This window comes from Mobula birostris, chromosome 32, assembly GCF_030028105.1.
Source record: "Mobula birostris isolate sMobBir1 chromosome 32, sMobBir1.hap1, whole genome shotgun sequence".
Taxonomy (NCBI): domain Eukaryota; kingdom Metazoa; phylum Chordata; class Chondrichthyes; order Myliobatiformes; family Myliobatidae; genus Mobula; species Mobula birostris.
In genome coordinates this window covers 16,523,653-16,542,570 of record NC_092401.1, presented here as the reverse complement: position 1 = coordinate 16,542,570, position 18,918 = coordinate 16,523,653, and the positions used below count along the sequence as shown (strand labels likewise).

At 42.1% G+C, this 18,918-nt stretch overlaps 1 protein-coding gene across 1 annotated transcript in view; it reads right to left on the bottom strand.

Moving 5' to 3' along the window:
* Positions 1-18,918, bottom strand: part of atp13a1 (ATPase 13A1) — a 104,444-nt gene that overhangs the window by 14,982 nt on the left and 70,544 nt on the right. The window contains exons 13-17 of the mRNA XM_072248271.1: positions 12,331-12,488; positions 10,184-10,359; positions 9,400-9,510; positions 6,699-6,824; positions 5,029-5,137 (exon numbers count right to left, since the gene is read on the bottom strand). Coding sequence (XP_072104372.1) covers positions 5,029-5,137; positions 6,699-6,824; positions 9,400-9,510; positions 10,184-10,359; positions 12,331-12,488 — 680 coding nt within the window. The remainder of the gene's footprint in view (positions 1-5,028; positions 5,138-6,698; positions 6,825-9,399; positions 9,511-10,183; positions 10,360-12,330; positions 12,489-18,918) is intronic.

The window sequence follows — 18,918 nt, the reverse complement described above, 5'->3', positions numbered from 1 at the left end:
TCTTTCAATAATAACCCATTAGGCTTCCACTGTGATAACACACTGCACTGAGTAAACCAGGAATCACAATAAATAATTGAGCTACCACTTGATTATCCCAAGGTAATGCCTGCTAAAAATCATTAGAAATGATGCAATACTTAATCAGAATACCATCTATACTTCAGGAAAAGATATCTACAGACTTTGGATAAGTTATTATAACCTGCAATAAAATATACTTGTCTGATGATCAAACAGCTCCACAAACAGCTAGATGCAATACTGCCATTTATATTGTCTACGCTCTAATTTTTACAGGTGCATTTCCAAACCATACCAGTAGAGGGGATGTTCACCAAACCCTTTATAAAGCATTAATATTTTGGATAACAGCTTAAAGGCAACAAATTTAGGTTTTAAAGCAACTTTCTCAAGAGCTAGAAAACTTCGCTAACAGTGTTGTTTGTTCCAATGTAACCATATCACTATTCCTAATGGTTTTCCAAGTTCTGATGGAAATCATTGTTGAAATCTCACTTGCTTCTCCCACAAATTCTGATCTACTGGGAGTTGCTTCCATTTTTCCTCGCTAAAACTACTAAGGGGCAGAGATAAAGTTATACAGTACAGAAACAGGCTCTTCTGCTCAACTCATACATGCTGACCAAGCTAAGTTACTCCACAATCAAGACAAAGCACTTCAGCTCACAGAACTGGGCAGTAACATATGGTAAAGGCAGAGGCTGCAGCATTTGCTTCACTAAAGCACTGTGGTGCACAGGCATGTTGGTTCTATGTTAGTTCTGCTCCCCAGATCCAGAACATGAGGCAGTTAAATGTTTCCAGTGCTACCTGCTGAGGGAGATCTCCACCGTCATCCTTACAGTGGAGTACTTTTCACTCCTGGCAAATGTCACGCTGACACTGGAGGAGATGAACACCAAAGTTATGTGTTAAGTCACAAGACAGTACACTGATGCTGTCCTAATCAACCAGTCCAACTTGAAGTCTCTGATGAACTACCACCAACAGGTCACCTGCATAAACAGAGGACCAATATTCTTGATCACTGTTATACAGTGGCATGCAAAAGTTTGAGCACCCCTGGTCAAAATTTCTGTTACTGTGCAGAGTTAAGTAAAAGATGACCTGATTTCCAAACAGCATAAAGTTAAAGATGGCATTTCTTTAATTTTTTAAGATTACTTTTTTATTTCCATCTTTTACAGTTTCAAAATAACGAGGGCCCGAACCAAAAGTTTGGGCACCCTGCATGGTCAGTACTTAGTAACACCCCCTTTGGCAAGTATCACAGCTTGTAAACGCTTTCTGTAGCCAGCTAAGAGGCTTTCAATTCTTGTTTGGGGGATTTTCACCCATTCTTCCTTGCAAAAGGCTTCTAGTGCTGTGAGATTCTTGGGCTGTCTTGCATGCACTGCTCTTTTGAGGTCTATCCACAGATTTTCGATGATGTTTAGGTCAGGGGACTGTGAGGGCCATGACAAAACCCTCAGCTTGCACCTCTTGAGGTAGTCCATTATGGATTTTGAGGCGTGTTTAGGACCATTATACTGTTGTAGAAGACATCCTCTTTACAACTTCAGCTCTTTTTTTAAAAAATACAGACGGTGTGATGTTTGCTTCTAGAACTTGCTGGTATTTAATTGAATTCATTCTTCCCTTTACCCCATTGTTCCCCATGCCACTGGCTGCAACACAAGCCTAAAGCATGATCGATCCACCCCTGTGCTTAACAGTTGGAAGAGTTGTTCTTTTCATGAAATTCGGCATCCTTTTTTTCACCAAACATGCCCTTGCTCATTGCAACCAAAAAGTTCTATTTTACCTACATCAGTCCACAGGACTTGTTGCCAAAATGCATCAGGCTTGTTTAAGATGTTCCTTTGCAAACTTCTGATGCTGAATTTTGCGGTGAGGACACAGGAAAGGTTTTCTTCTGATGACTCTTCCATGAAGGTCATATTTGTGCAGGTATCGCTGCATAGTAGAACAGTGCACCATCACTCCAGAGTCTGCTAAATCTTCCTGAAGGTTTTTTGTAGTTAAACAGGGGTTTTGATTTGCCTTTCTAGCAATCCTATGAGCAGTTCTCTCAGAAAGCTTTCTTGGTCTTCCAGACCTCAACTTGACCTCCACTGTTCCTGTTAACTGCTATTTCTTGATTACATTACAAACTGAGGAAACAGCTACCTGAAAACGCTTTGCTATCTTCTTATAGCCTTCTCCTGCCTTGTGGGCATCATTTATTTTAATTTTCAGAGTGCTAGGCAACTGCTTAGAGGAGCCCATGGCTGCTGATTGTTGAGACAAGGTTTGAGGAGTCAGGGTATTCATAAAGCTTTGAAATTTGCATCACCTGGCCTTTCCTAATGATGACTGTGAACAAGCCATAGCCCTAACAAGCTAATTAAAGTCTGAGACCTTGGTAAAAGTTATCTGAGAGCTCAAATCTCTTGAGGTGCCCAAACTTTTGCATGGTGCTCCTTTCCTTTTTTCTCCCCACTCTAGAATTGTACAAAACAAAAATAATACACCAATCTTGCTTAAAATATTGAAAAGAATGTTTCATCTTTAACTTTTGGAGATCAGTTCATCTTCTACTCACTTAACTATTCACAGTAACAGAAATTTTGACCGGGGTGCCCAAACTTTTGCATGCCACTGCACCTTCTTCTTCTGGCTATCCATCCCATAGGATGATGATGGTTCCTTTCTGTCAGTTAGTGGGGTACCCCACTCCTCAGAGAGGAACAGTGTGTGTGTGAATAGATTTTAGATGAGTAGGGAGTTGTACAGGTCCAGACCCACCCTCTCAACATCCCCTCCCGGATCCAGTGGCATGGCGGGGTCCAAGACAGTTGAGGGAAGTTCTGTTGCAGTGAATGGCCACACCAAGCTTCGATACAAGAGATGCCCTTTCCGCGCTTCATGGCATGTGTTTGCTAGATGGCCGTTGACCCTACGAGAGGATTCATCCGCCCTTTGACAGGTCTTGTTTCTCGTCCTGCAGGGTGTCTAGCCACCCTCCTCACCAGGCAAGCCTGGTGGGGGAGCCAGTTTATTCGCTGACCACCCGACCATGCCACAGCACTGGGTTACATGGTACCAGTAGCACTCAGACGAGTGACCTGACCACATTGCATCACTATCAACGACACTTACCTGCCTTCTTTGCCAGCATTTTAGCAAGTCTGATCACCTGGCTGTATTTCTACTTTCAAACTAAGGACTGAAGCACCAGTGGTGAGGATTTCAAGTGTGATTAAGGGAGGTGGAGAAGTGTTTTCTGGACTTCTTTGAATTGATGAACTGAACCACAGTCATATCTAAATGAGGACGCCATAACTGTCAGCAACTTCTAAACCTGCATGCGTGAGTATGCACCTTTGAGAACATACTGAGTTCTCACAAACCAGAAACCCTAGTTCAGGGGCTCCCATTCTGGGATCCACAAACCTCTTGCTTAATGGTTTGGTCTATAGCATTAAATAAAGGTTGGGAACCCCTGCCTAAGTGCACCAGATTCAAGGTCTGCTGAGGGCTAGAGCTGTGCCAGGATTTTGCTCATCGACTTCAACCCAACACTAAACATGACTGTCTCTCAGAGGCTGGTGGGTAAACTGCCCTAGTTGGGACTTAAATCTCCTCTCTGCAAATGGATCTGACTTGTTGATGGAAAGACCCCAGTCAGAGTTGGCAGCAACATCGAGCTCCAAGATGCTGAGCACTGGTGTCCCCCCAGAGTTGTGTAGACTACCTACTCAAGACTGTACTGCAAGATTCAGCCCAAACTTCATCAATTTGCTGATGAAACTACAGTAGCTGGCCTCATCAACAATGATGAGTTGGCATAGAGAGTCTTGTCAAATGGTGCGAGAACAACCCCAGTCTCAATGTGGACAGAAGAGATAATTGTGGACTTCAGGAAGGTAAAGGTCAACCATTCTCCATTGCACATCAATGCTCTGCTAGGGAGAGATTAAGAGCACAAAGTTCCATGGTGTGCAGATAACCAACAATCCAATCTGGACTCACAACACCTCACTAGTCAAGGCAGCAGTGTCCATACCAGGGTTCCCAACCTGTGGTCCAGAGACCCCTCAGTTCATGGTAGGGTTCCATGGCAGAAAAAAGTTGGGAACCCCTGGTCTAGCTTTTCTAGGAAGATTGAGGCATGCAAGGCTCCCTACCCCCATTCTAGTAGCTTTCTACAGGTGCACCACTGAGTATGTCTTGCCTGGCTGCATCATTGTGGGGTACAGGAGCTGCAAGGTATCAGACCGCAGGATCCTGCAAAGGATAGCAAAAATTGCTGAGGATCATCGGAGTCGCCCTCCCCCCATCTGTGACGTTTATCGAGAGCGATATAGATGAAGCATTGTTGAGGACCCAAAACACCCATCCCACAATCTGTTTGGCCCACTGCCATCAGGAAGGAGGTACAGAAGCATCAGGACTAGGACTACTGCCAGACTGGCTAACAGCTCCTTCCTCAGGCCGAGAGACTAATGAATACCCTGCCACCACTAAGGTCTCATCATTAGAACAGCGAGCTTGTTACTGTATTATCATTGTTTACCTGTGCTGCACACTACATGCATTTTCATTTATTAAGCTACTTATGGTAATATATTGGTTTGTGCGTTGTGTGATACATATTTTATGGGTGCAGAGTGGTCCACAGGGATTGTTTGGTTGTATATGTGTACAGTCAGATGACAAACTAACTTTCCTCAACCATAACTGCCTTTGCTGCCACTTTCAAGCATCCTTGGATTAGTCTAAGACCTGTTTATTTTAAATAGTCCAAAACCTTGTAACTAAGGATCGCCAAGTCCTAACTTCATTAGTGATCACAAACCACCTCACACTTGTCTGGATTAAACTGCATAATCGGTTACCCGTTACACAAAACATGTACATGCTCACATTGATTTTGAACAGACAATAGTAAAACAGTCCTATTCTCTGCTCCTTTTAAAGAAAAGGCAAACATATTAGGCAAGAGCAAGGCAAAGGCTTTACCTTCATTATGTGGTGCCTGGAGGACAAGAGTGTGTGCTTTCTGGATGAAGTGGAGTTCACGGGCTACATGGCAAGCCGTCAGTGGGTTATCACCAGTGATCATAACTACCTGCAGAAAGCCAGAGGAACAGAATGAGTGAAAGATGGACAGCGTGGTCCAGGAGAAAAGAATGCCCAACTTCCAAGTGACACAAGGCTTTTCAAGAGGGGTAGTAGACTGAGGGGAAGAATGCAAATGGGTCTGTTGAAGGCAGCATAAGACCATAAGACATAGGAGAAGAATTAGGCCATTCAGCCCATCGAGTCTGTTCCACCATTCCATCATGGCTGATCCTGGATCCCCCACAACATCATACACCAGCCTTATTCACCATATCCTTCAATATCCTGACCGATCAGGAAACTATCACTTCTGCCTTAAATATACCAATGGACTTGGCCTGCACTGCTGTCTGTGGCAGACCACTCCACAGAGTCGCCTCTCTAGTTTAAAAAAAATTCCTCCTTACCTCCATTCTGAAAGGTCACCCCTCAATTTTGAAGCTGTGCCCTCTAGTTCTGGAAACCCCCACCATAGGAAGCATCCTCGCCACATTCACCTTATCTAGTCCTTTCAACATTTGGTAGGTCTTAATGAGATTGCCCGCATTCTCCGAAATTCCAGTGAGTACAGGCCCAAAGCTGTCAAACACTCGTATGTTAACCCTTTCATTCCCAGAATCATCCTTTTGAACCTCCTCTGGATTGTCTTCAATAACACATCCTTTGAGATATGGGGCCTAAAACTGTTGACAATACTCTAAGTGGTTACTAATTTGACTAAGTCCTGTTGCAACGCATTGCTTCCTCAGCACTACCTACTCCTCCGCCCACCTTCATATCATCAAACTTTGCCACAAAGCCCTCAATTGCATTATACAAACCATTGACAAACAATGTGAAAAGTAGTGGTTCCAATACTGATCACCGAGGAACATCACTAGTCATTGGCAGCCAACTAGAAAAGGTCTCCCTTATTCCCACCCACTGCCTTCTGCCTGTCCACCATTCCTCTATCCATGCCAGCATCTTTCCTGTTTTATCTTGTTAAGCAGTCTCATGTGTGGCACCTCATCAAGGCAGAGAGTATAGAGCTGAGAACGAAGGTTTAAAAAAAAAATACAACAGTAAGATAACCAAGATTTGCTGGGAAAAACAAAAATAAGATGGGAGAAAAATCAAGGGAGAGTTAATCTAATTAAACATGCATATCGTAATTGCTTTCCTTATAACTCATGGCCAAATTCAGCTCATCCTTGTGCCGGATGCAAGCAATGTGAGGATTCAATTTAAAGCAAATATTCAGCATTTCAGAAGCAACACACAAAATGCTAAAGGAACTCAGTGGGTCAGGCACCATCTCTGAAGGGAAACAGACAGTCGATGCTGCAGGTTCAGACCCTTCATCTGGACTGAGATATAGGAGATATAGTCAGTATAAAAAGGAAGGGATGGTGCAAGGATGGGATTTGTTAACAATTCCTGTTGGAGTGTTGCTTTGATACGCAGAGCTAAGCAGCTGCTATGATACTTGTTCTAACACAGATCAGGATGCCTGGCTCCTTAAAGTGCTGATGGCTCCCATCTCAACCCACTAATTGATAATACGTGTAGTGTAACTGCATACTGACCTGATGTGATGCATTCTGGATCTCTCTAATCACGGCTTTTGAATCACTCTTAAGGGGACAAGAGACAACAATGAAACCAGCAAATTTCAGGTTTGATTCCAAATCCTCACGGGTTATTTCTCGTGCCTGGAATGCATGAAAAAGACAGGAACAAAATTAATGACAGCTCCCAAACAAAAACTGACAAGCACAACACAACAGACAAATATGCATATTACTCCAAACTGCACAATGCTGTCAACTGTCAAGGAACATTAGAATATAGATTTGCATCCTGCCACCTACCGTACATGCCTCTGAGTGCTCTTTCTTGACGTCAATGTGACTCCCAGGACAGTGCAAAGTGCCTTGTGGGAACTACTGAAGAAATATCGGAGCAAACAAATATAATACTATGCAACAGCTATATCTGTACATCAAGAGCACTTGGGGAAGGAATGAAGTGTCAGTTTAAATGACCTGTGATTCTACACATGAATATTAACAAGTTCAGTTTTCCTATGGAGGAGAAAGAAGGGGAATAACTGGATTAAGATGGGCATTCATAATACAACACTACTTTCAATCCAAACATACTTACTTTGAAATTCAAATATAAAAGTATGTCTCATTTGCTGGTATAATTACATTCACCTGCCAGATGCCGTAGAAAATAAATTGCATTTTAGTTCACAAGTTTCATTTTAAATATCACCTCAACACCAAACTAGCATCCTTCACAACAGAGGCTGTCCCCAGGGGCTGCACTGCCAGATACAATCACCAGTTACATGGAAACAAGTCGAACACAAAGCTGCTCCAACATCAGCTGGCTCAGATTTCAGAGAACTGCTCTTTGAACGGAATCTCCATGTACTGTATTCAGTCTTCACAAGGTGGTGTCCTTTACAAAGGACAAACAAAACCTGGCTGGGTGATGGTTTTGCAGAGCACCTTGGCCGAGGCTGGAGGAGTGACCCTTAACCTGACTCCCAGCATTTTAATTCAGCATCCCACTCTAATTTTTGTTTATGACCTCCTGCATTGTTATAACGAGGCCTAATGCACGCTGATCTCCCATCTGGGCACAGCACAGCCTGCTGGCCTCCATCAAATCCCCTAGCTTCAGATTACTCTCTGTATCTGGTCACTTCTCCCAGTCATTTGGCTTAGTTTTTCTGACCAGTCTGGCCCTGCTGGGCACATTCAATAGCCTCCCCATTAACACAATACACAGACTAAGAACATCAAAGCGCTCATAACTCCACCAACAACACATTTCATCTCACCCTTTCAGAGAAATTCTTCTCTTAACCCATTTTTCTCGTACTCGCCTACTTGACTTGATTTCCTCGTTTCCAGTTCTGACAAAACCAACTATCTCTCTCCCCACAGATGCTGCCTGACCTGTTGAATTTTTATTTTAGATATCAGCATCTAGTTTTACAATTTTTAGTATTCATATCCTCAAACATGGATGTAAGCACCAGCAAGGTCAGCATTCATTATTTATCTCCAAATGCCCTTAACAGGGTAGCAGTGAACTACTTATATCATCTATTTTAGTCAAAGTACTTCTATGGTAACAATACTCACTAGAATACAGTGTCAGGATGCTGGCCCAGAGACAAATGTTGACAAAGTATCAATTCTGCATCTGAATGGTGTGCAAACCAGTGGAACATACTGGTGAGAATTTGGAAGGTGTTGGCAAGCAGCAGGGCATCACTCCACTGTAGTTTGTCAAGGGCACATAACATCAGGCCTGAGTGCATTTTGCAGATGGCTTTAGTGCACTGATTAGCATAAGATTCAAAGTTTAAGTACATTTATCAAAGTACGCAGTACACAATCCTGAGATTCATCTTCCTACAGACGGCCACAAAACCAAAAAAACCATGAAATCCATTCAAAGAATCTCCCCCCACATGAAAACTGCAAAAACAAGCAAAAAAACAGTATAAAACACAGAATCAACTTGGGCAATGAATACTTAGGGTAGTGAATAGCATGAAAATCTAGTGGACAATATTGCCCTGGAAAAATTTGGGAAGGGATGTGTTTGTGGGGTAGAATGATGCTGAATCAATCCACCCCACAAAAGCACCCTTTCCCAATGATAAAAACAGATTTGCGTGCATAGCTGCTTGTGACCCACTAAAGCTGGTTGAACAAGATCTCTTGCTTGTATGTGACCTTAAAGCGGCCTTTCACACAACTGCCTTCCACCAGTTGCTGGGCTCCTTTCCAGCCCCAGTCTACCACCCCCAATTTCCCTTAACCCAGCCATCAGCAAGCCCAGTTCTATCAACCTAGCATTGGTAACCATGTAATCAGTTTCCAAAGCACCCCCCCACCCCCAGCATCTAAAACATGGCCCTTCTGCCATTTACAGCAACCTTTAAATATACCCTTAGACCAAAGTTTGGTTGATGCAATATCTCCCCAAGCTGGCTCAGTATTAATATTTGATTACACTACACTGTGCTGGAAGCTGCTGCATACTACACTAGCTGGATTTTAAAGTACTGCCTTTGGTGAGTTGATATTGAATTACCTGTTACAATCATCCTCATATTTAGAAAAATACACCTTCTACCTGAAGAAAAATGATTATCCATACAAAACATTACTGGCGTAAAATAGCATCTTTATGATGAGGTAATATTGCTATTTGTTTGACATGATTACCTGAGGTATGAAATAGCAAAGAAGTTTTTACCTGGTGATGAGTCAGATATCCCATCTCTTTATATCCCAAGGCCAACACCCTTGCTCCTTCTCGCGACATCTCAGTGTGGACATAATCATAGTTACTAGGTCGCTCAGAGAACTAGAAAATAGCATATAGTAAAATCAATTAACCCCACAGAACAGCACATCAAAAGCAGGATGAGTGAAGTATTATGTATAGTAATAAATCTGTTTCAAGTCCTTCATAGAGCAATGAACCTTTGAAGTCCTTATCAATCTTTACAAAGTGGACTTTGCTGTTCCAACTGTGACTTAGAATTTGTAATTTGAAGGCAAACCTTTGCGTTGTCCTTCAATAATCCAAGGTACTACATTAGACAGTGTGGTACTTTGCAACACTGAAAGCAGCCAGTTAGATCACAGTGTTTAAGGTTGCCATTAGACAGACATCACCGACTTAGGCCAAGGGTAGTCCTACCCTTTCTCCCTTTTAAACTTGCATTCAACTCTGTAGCTACTACTAAACTACTTCCACAATCCTTCCTATTGATGAATTCTAGATCATAACACAATGTTCAACATGTATCTCTGGTATTGCCTTAGCCATTCACATTGCCATTAAGTGGGAGATAGCTGTGGATTACAGTTAACCATTATAGAAATGGCTTGGTGAGTTCAACTGTGTAATAATGGCCTTTTGCTTGTCATCACAAATAAAAGGCTTTTCACTTAAGAAAATAAAGAACAACTTCCCCTTACTAAGTCTAGTACACTGTGCCATGCTCAGTTCTATGCCACAGTCGGTCCCTTACCATGCTACGCAATGTCTCAGGTGCTCCCTTCACCGTACTGAAATACTGGAGATCCGTGGAACCCATTGTTTCATAGGAGCCGAGGACCGACATACGTTTCAGTGCACTGGCAAAATGAAAGCGCTGGTGGATTTTCAGACCTTGTGACCTGATACTTTTAGGGAAAACTTTTTCATCTGCAGAGTAAAGAAAAATGTGGTAAACAGTTCAATTCAATGTCATAAATAATCGAAAAACAATTGAAATTGGCTTATGAAAACAGACCGGAAAGTTTATGCAGCTTTGCTTAAAGTTGGGCAGCCAATGAAACTACAAAGGTGAGGGTATATTTCTTAAAAAGAATCACTGAGCCTTTCACCCAGTCATTCAAAATTAGTTCTCTGGAGGAATCCTTCACCCACATTCCTCTCACTTTGCCAAGCTTACAAAATACCTATTTAATTATTCTAATAGCTCTAGTTGATTTTGCCTTCACTATTAAAGTTCCAGATCATAATTATTCCATGCATAAGGTCTTCCTACCCATCAACTCCCATTAAATCTGTTACTTGGGCCTTAGGTTAAATGGAGAGACTCCAATAACTCATCTAAAACCTTTATTAGTTGTACACCTGTCAGGCTCAAGGAGCACAAAATATTTGGTTGCCAGCCAAGACCAGGATGACACCTGTTCAAAAAAAAAATCATGGAGATAGGAAAAGTACATCCAAAGCCCTTTGCCTAAATGCCCAAATAACTTAAGTGTAGGATCTTCCACTGGAATTGGAAAAGCAAGCAGAGTTTCCCATTTTTAAAACCAGGATAAGCCAAAACCAGGAAACCATAGGTCCATAACTTGATTTAAATAAGGCAGGATGATCAGAAGCTTTATTATGACTCTTTAAATGGAGAAGACTTAATGGGGATATCCAATACAGGCTGATGGAATTGAATTAAAAAACCATGCCGATGAGAGCAACCCAACATAAATCACCTACATGATTTTCTAACAGTTTTCAATAAGCACAGCAAGGAAAAATCTTATGTAATTATTGATTCAGTTTCAGTTCATTGAGCATTAGACCAACAACTAGAAAACAAGCTGCCCCACTCCTTTCACCTGACTCTTTGGGTTATGCTTCAATGAAACTACTGGGGCCTTAATGCCCACATTCTCTCAAAGAGTTCACTGGAAAATGTTTCTGAGTTACGGTGCTAAGGATCTGCTGGTCTGGTACCAAAGTGCCCAATGCATTAGATTAAATGAGCTTCACTGTACTCCAGACAAACATAGGCTTATGGGTCACTTGATCAAGTTTACAAAATCAAGGAACAGCTTGTGTTTATGTAGACTATGCATCTAGGTGAAGCAGAAGTCACACTTCAAGGTTATGCAAAGACAGAACTGACCAAAATATTGCAGGATCTTCTGACATTATACGCCATCAGCACTTGTGGTGAATTCCTTCAATTGTCAACTGGATCGATTTCTGATTGGAATGACATCCTCCAAGTAGCAGCATCTTGCAACATATCTGCAATTTTCATTGAGTGGAGATTGCAGCAGTCCTCTGGTTCTAAGAGGTGGCATGGGTTTTTAAATGTTTTTTTCTAAAGCTTCCAGCAGGAGATTTGGCATGTTCTGTTTATGTTGGGGCGTGTAGACATGATGCCGGAGATATTTGCACAAGGAATTAAAGTTCAAAGTAGAAACAAAGACACCACTAAGTTAGGAAGCAAAATGGCAAATGCGGATGGTTTTGAGGCCTTTATCAGGACCTGGAAAACACTGCTTTGTGTCACTTTAATTGAAGGAACAAATGGGAAAGGAAAAACCAAGGGCAGGGTAGTGGGCAATGAAGAGAAAGCCTGAACTCGGGCCAGTGTGGGAGCAGGGTAAGAAAGCACAGCACATATGGCAGTACACCATTCAGAATTTCTTTGACTGAATGAGAAATAAAATTGGTTAGCACAAGGAGTTAGTGCGGCAGGATGCTTCCATTATTAAAATTTGCAGCAGCTATTAAATCAAATTCAAGATATCAGAGTGCCACTAATGAAATCTGTATGCATCCAGTTCTTGCAGAGAGTACTTGCATTAGCAACTCACGCTGATGAGCACATCTTCACAACACTGGATTAATGGAAATAGAAAACACTCCTCTCACCTTTTGTGAGTGTCCAGTCAACTGCTGTTAGCATTGCCTTTTCAAGAGGATCACCAACTAATGTCCCATCATCCATCTGCACCAGTGAATGACATGTTGCCACCACTCGGTGCGTCTGCAGGGGAATCTCAGATACTGGGACTAATTCTTTTCCTTCCCTGCAACAGAAGTAAAAACAAAATCCATTATCTCCCAAAATGCAGCAGAATTAATCACACTACACATTCAAACCAAATTTTTAAACAAATTATAGACAGTAGAAGGCAGCGTCGATCCCAGGGGATCATGACTGTGTCCTCTCCAGGGCGCAAGCCTGGGTGAGAAGGTTTGAAGAATCGGCTGTTGCCCATGCAGCACACTCCACCTCTCCACGTCACTGATGCAGTCCAAGGGAAGGGCAAGCACCAATACAGCTTGGCACCAGTGTCACAGAGGTTGCTAAAGTGAAGTTGTAAACATCAAATTGCCTTAGGGACGCCGGATTTCTTTCTCAGGGCTTGCTCCCGAAGCCTTTCCCATGCGTGGATATGGCTGCAAGGCAGCTGAGGTTTAAAATCAGTGTTTTCCTTCTCCAGATTGTAGACAGATGCTTAATTTAAAAACTACCTTTCCATTTGAACAATTAAGTTTTTCAATAAACATTTAAAAGTGGGTTGAGATGATTCAAACAGCAACTCTTACGAGTGCAGAACTCGTTTAGGAACTGTTTTCTTATTGTGTAATAAACACTAGCTGTTTGAAAATCAGCGCATCAGTAACATGAAGTTTCTCCACGTTCAAGCCCTGCAGTAGAATCTCCAGAACAGATGCTGCAACTAGGATTTTGCTTCATACCCTGACAAATACAGTAGATTCCAGTTAACCGGACCATTGGTTAATTGGGGCAATTGCTTATCTGGGACAACTCTTCAGGAAAAACAAACTGAGAAAATAACCGGGATTCCTTTCATTTATCTGGGACACAATGTCACTTAATTGGGGCAGGAGACTGTTGCTGCCAGTTTCTAAGTAGTGTCAGTCGTATACGCAGGGGTCCCCAACCTTTTTTGCACTGCGGACCGGTTTCATATTGACAATACTCTTGCGGACCGGCCGACCCGGGGGGTGGGGGGGTTGCCAACAGTCAAGAGTAGCAGTCAAATACGTTGGGTTTACCCAGAGAAAGACTACAATGACCATGAAGCCTTGCGCGGGCACAAGTGCGCATGCGTGACTACGATTTTTTTCCACAAATCGCTTTTGCTGATTCTGTTCCGGGGGGGGGGTTAATCGCGACCGGAATATAGGTGATAAGTGGCTAATACACTCAATTTCATTTCTAAAAGGGTTTATCTAACGAATTTAATATTAAACACACAGCACATATTTTCCTCGCATGAATATAGCGATAAGTCAATTATCAGGGGAGGACAGGGGAGCTTGAAGTAAGTGTTGAAAAAACTTCCAGTAGAAGTGCTAGAGGCAGGTTCGATATTATCACTTAAAGAAAAATTGGACAGGTACATGGACAGGAAAGGAATGGAGGGTTATGGGCTGAGTGCAGATCGGTGAGATTAGGTGAGAGTAGCGTTCGGCACGGACTAGAAGGGCAGAGATCGCCTGTTTCCGTGCTGTAATTGTTATATGGTGATATGGTTATATAAGTCAATAGCATCATAACATTTTAAGTAATGTTTGGATATTAAACACAAAGCACACATTTTCCCCGTATGAACATATAAAATCATTGCAACGCACCAATATCGCTGAATCAGTGGGAGCCCTGGGCTTGTTTCCCTGCAACAAGACGGTCCTATCGAGGGGTGAAGGGAGACAGCGATATTCGAAGGGGGTTCCTTATGTCCAGTCTATTCCGCAATTTAGTTTTCCTTGCATTCATTGTAGAGATATGTTGGAAATGGAAGCAACGTTTTCAGTGCATTCGTGGCTATCTCAGGATATTCAGCCTTGACTTTGATCCAGAATGCCGGCAGAGATGTTATGTCAAACATACTTTTCAGCCCGCCGTCGTTTGCAAGCTCGAGGAGTTGATCTCCTTCCCGCGCTGAAGTGGATGATGCGCGGGTAATGACCTCGCGTGTGTTCAAGCTCAACAGCGGGCGTGACAGGGAATGAGGAAAGGTGCAGCTGACTCATATAGCCAAATCATATCGTTTCCTCGCGGCCTGGTAGCGCTTGCTTTGCGGCCTGGTGGTTGGGGACCGCTGGTATACGTGTCGTGTGGCCATTAGACACTATACTATGCTTACAGCAAACAGTTTTTAAATAGCATCAATAACATATGTTTGTGTTTAAAAAGCAGTGATTCTTGCCACTGATAGCTGGTGAGAAGTAAACAGCAAGACAATTGCTCAGTGCAGTTTCAAGCCCTCAGACTTGGAAGTGCCAGAAACAGCCTGGAGTGAAAAATAAAACAACTTCACTACTTCAAGTTAGGAAGTATGCAGAATTTGAAGGTACCGACAATCATCTTGAATGTTTACCTTTGGTCCTCACTGAACACTCAGCTCTCACCCGTGTCTCCAAGTAGCTGTTACGTTTTGTTTCGACAAGTGGGGAAAACCAATTGAGGGTAGCAGGCAAGTCTCATAATAGGATATTATGAGATGGGATATGTCTGTCCTAGCATGCAAAGCCATCTCCAGCAGACTAGGTGGATCAGATCTACGGTGAGATCCAACTGCCAGTCAGGTGGTTCTACAATGCTATGTGGAGCGAAGGGCACAATTGAGGCACAGAAAAAGTCACACTCATCTACTGCAGCCAGGGAAGAGTGGAACTGCCCCAGTGCACAGCTTTTCCACTTCAAAAATTCTCCAATTCAGGTTTCCTGTCATTGTCAGATATGGTGGACAACCACCAATAACATTGGTAGTGTTCTAATTTGTTCGGTATTTCATTTAAATGCATAATTTGATACTCAATTGAATGGTAATTAGTATTTTTAATCCTTTGACTATTTCCATGAACCTTTGCTAATTGGGGCAGCAGCTTATTTGGGCCAAAATGTACTGGTCCAATGTGTCCCAATTAACTGAAATCCACTCTACTCTACAAACACATCAACAAATACCAATTCCCTTCAATTGCACAACCAACCTGCATGGTGATTAAGATTCTGCAGGCAGTCCAAGTAGGATAAGCTTTGCATTATTTGCAGAATTTTCAGTAAAATGTCTTAATTGTCAGGTCTTAGTATTTGCATGGAGAAGGAGCTGATGGGTCACCTTCTTGAGTACCAAGAGCTGACTTGATACAATGTAGTGCCTTGCTGGGTCACAACAGAGTTGAGCTTTGGTGTAAGCTTGTCCATGCTGACCACACTGAGTGAGGCTGACAAGTAAGAAAAACTCCAGGTTTTGGAAATCTAAAACATTCTTTTTCTATGTAACAAAAACAGACAACTTAACAGGTCAGACATTGTGGAAAATGTTAACACTTCAGCCAAAGGCAAGCCTTTAAGAAACAGATTTCCTTCCTTAAAATGCAGATCTAAACCAGCTACAGAGTTTTGGAGTTGTACAAAACTTTAGTTAGGCCATATTTGGAGTACTGTGCACAATCACGGTCACCATAGTACAACAAGGATGTGGAAACTTTGGAGAAGTCACAGAAGAGGTTCACCAGGAAGTTGCTTGCCCATATTAGTGGGTACAAAAATGCAGGAGAGAATGGACAAACTTGGATCATTTTCTCTGGAGTTCAGAGGCTGAGAGGAGACTTAATAGAAATGTATAAAATTGAGAGATACAGATAGAATAGTTTCGACCCCAGGATGGAAATGTCAAATACTAGAGAGTGTTGCTTTAAGGTAAGAAGGGAAAAGTTTAAAGGAAATGTGCAAGACAAGTTTTTTTTCTAAAAATAAATCCATAGCAAGTGCCTGGAACATACTGCCAAGAGGCAGTACATTCCAGACACTACCAGCTCATGTCAAGCAATTACACCCATGTGACCAATTAACCTAATCAGTACATCATTAGAATGTGGGGTGGGGGAGAAACTAGAATACCCAGAGGAAACCCATACGGTCACAGGAAGAACATACAACCTCCTTACAGACAGTTGCATAATTGAACCCGGATCACTGGCACAATAATAGTGTTATGCAAATCACCATGCTATTGAGTTGTCACTAGTTCACTTGGCATTATGACTGGCACAGACACTGGGTCAAAAGAAGTTTCTGTGCTACACTGTTTAAAGAGCTTTAATATTTAACAGCCTTGTGCACATTTTCACTGATAAGGCTTTTAGTTCAAGAATTAAAATTCCAGTCTTTAACCTGCAGAGTGAACCAGGGCCACACAGTTATTGGGTAAATAGTCCAGGCATCTGTAGTAAAAGTTAGTAACATCGCTGTAATAATACTTAACAAACATTTCACGTATGGAACAAAGCTCTAGTTGGACTATCTTTAAGTTATTTTTCCACCTGTCACTGAGCAGATAAGAGTCAGAATCCTACAGCACAAAGACAGGCTCTTCAGCCTACAGTCCATGCTGACCAAGAGTTCCATCTAAACCAGTTCCCTAAATTTGTCCCATATCCCAACCTTGCCTAGCATGTACCTGTCCAAATGCATGTTTTAAGTTGTTGATGTACCTAGCTCAACCTCTGCCAGCTCATTCCTTGGTGAAGAGGTTGCCCTCAGGTTTGTGTTAAATATGTACAGCAATAAAAAATTTTAAAATGAGAGGCGAATGGTAACAGGGTAGGGAGTCCAAAGCTACGGACATAATCTTAGAGACGGGGATAAAAAAAAGATATAAAAGGATCTGTGGGACAACTTTTCTCATGTAGAGGGTCTTGAACATTCAATGAGCTGCCAGAATTGGCTGAGGCAGGTCCAACAGCGCTATTTAAGCAGTACTTCGTCGGTACATGGAATAGCTGGGTTGAGAAAGATATGGGCTGAATGCAGATCATTGGGATTAGCATAGACAATATAGTCAGCATGGCCTTGCTGGGCTGAACAGCCTATATTCCTGCTGTATGACTAAATCTCCTCTCTCACCTTGGGTCTATTCCTCCTAGTCCTTAATTCCCAAACCCTGGGAAATTACTGCATTTATCCTACCTATGCTCTTCATGACTTTTTACACACCTATAAGACCACATTTTCCTATGCTTCAATAAAGCCCCAACCTGCTCAACTCTCTCCATAGCAGTCCCTCAAATCTCTTCGGCACTCTTTCCAGCTTAATTGCATCTTTCCTATAGTAAGATAACCAAAACAGAACAATTTTCCAAATGCAGCATCACCAAAGTCTTGCACAACTGCAATAGCAACCCCAAGTCCTATACTCAATACCCTGACAGATGAGGGCCAGTGTGCCAAAAGCTTTTTCCACCACCCTGTCTACCTGCAATGCCAATTTCAGGGAACTATGTACTCTGTTCTACAACACTCTCAAGGGCCCTACCTCACTGAGGGTCTTACACTTATCTTCCCAAAATGCACCATATATCACTAAATTGAATTAAATGCCATTTGCCATTCTTTGGTCCACTTACCCAGCTGATTAAGATCCCACTTTGAATCCTGATAGCCATCTTCATTGGTTTATGAGACTACCTATTTTCGCATCATCTGCAAACTTGCTAATTATGACATTCACATTATCAAACAAATAATTGACATGGCAAATAGCAAAGGGCCTAGCATTGACCCCTGGAGAACACTAGTCACAAGATTCCAGTGCAAGAGAAATAATCTTCCATCATCACCCTCTGCTTCCTTCCATCAAGCCAATTAGCTAGCTCATACTGGATCCCAGGGAGACATAAAAACACCAAGTTAACACACCTCTGTGGCCAGTAGGGATCAGTTCTCATGTATTAAATAACGGAAAAGTGCAAATATGACCTGATAAGCAGAAAGTATCCATTGATAGAAGTTGGTTGTGAAATGGAGTGGAGAAAGCTTATCAGCCAAGTTAAACACAAGAGATACTGTAGATGCAGGAAATCCAGAGTAACACAAAATCTTTGAGGAACTCCGATCAGGCAACGTCTATGGCAAGGAATAAACAATCGGTGTTTCAGACTAAGACTTTTCATCAGGACCGGAAGGCAATCAGGCCAGAGAACTGAAAATATTTGGAGATTGAGAGCACGTGAAATGTCAATGTAGGTGGGAGGGGATTGAACCAAAGGGGATACTATAGAGTTGGGCTATGCAGACAAGTTCAGCAAGTCTGGAGCAGTCAAACAATGGGCCTTTACTAATAAATGGGTCAAAACATCAACTGTTTATTCAATTCTGTAGATGCTGCCTGACCTGCTGAGTTCCTCCAGCATTTTGTTGTGTTATCAGCTAACATTTCTTCTTTTCAAATCTTTTTATTGTTTATATTATACAGGAAAAATAACGAGTACATTGAAGTAACAACACTTACAATGTCTCAAAAAAGATATTATCTTAAAGATCGAAAATAAATTTTGTCTTAACAAAAAAAACCTACTAAGCAGAAAAGTGAGAAAAAAAAAGAACCCATTAGGTGAACAACCCCGGAGTCATGCGTCATACAAAAAGCTTCTAAAAAATAAACATCAAACCGCCAGCTAACATTTCTTAATGAGGTT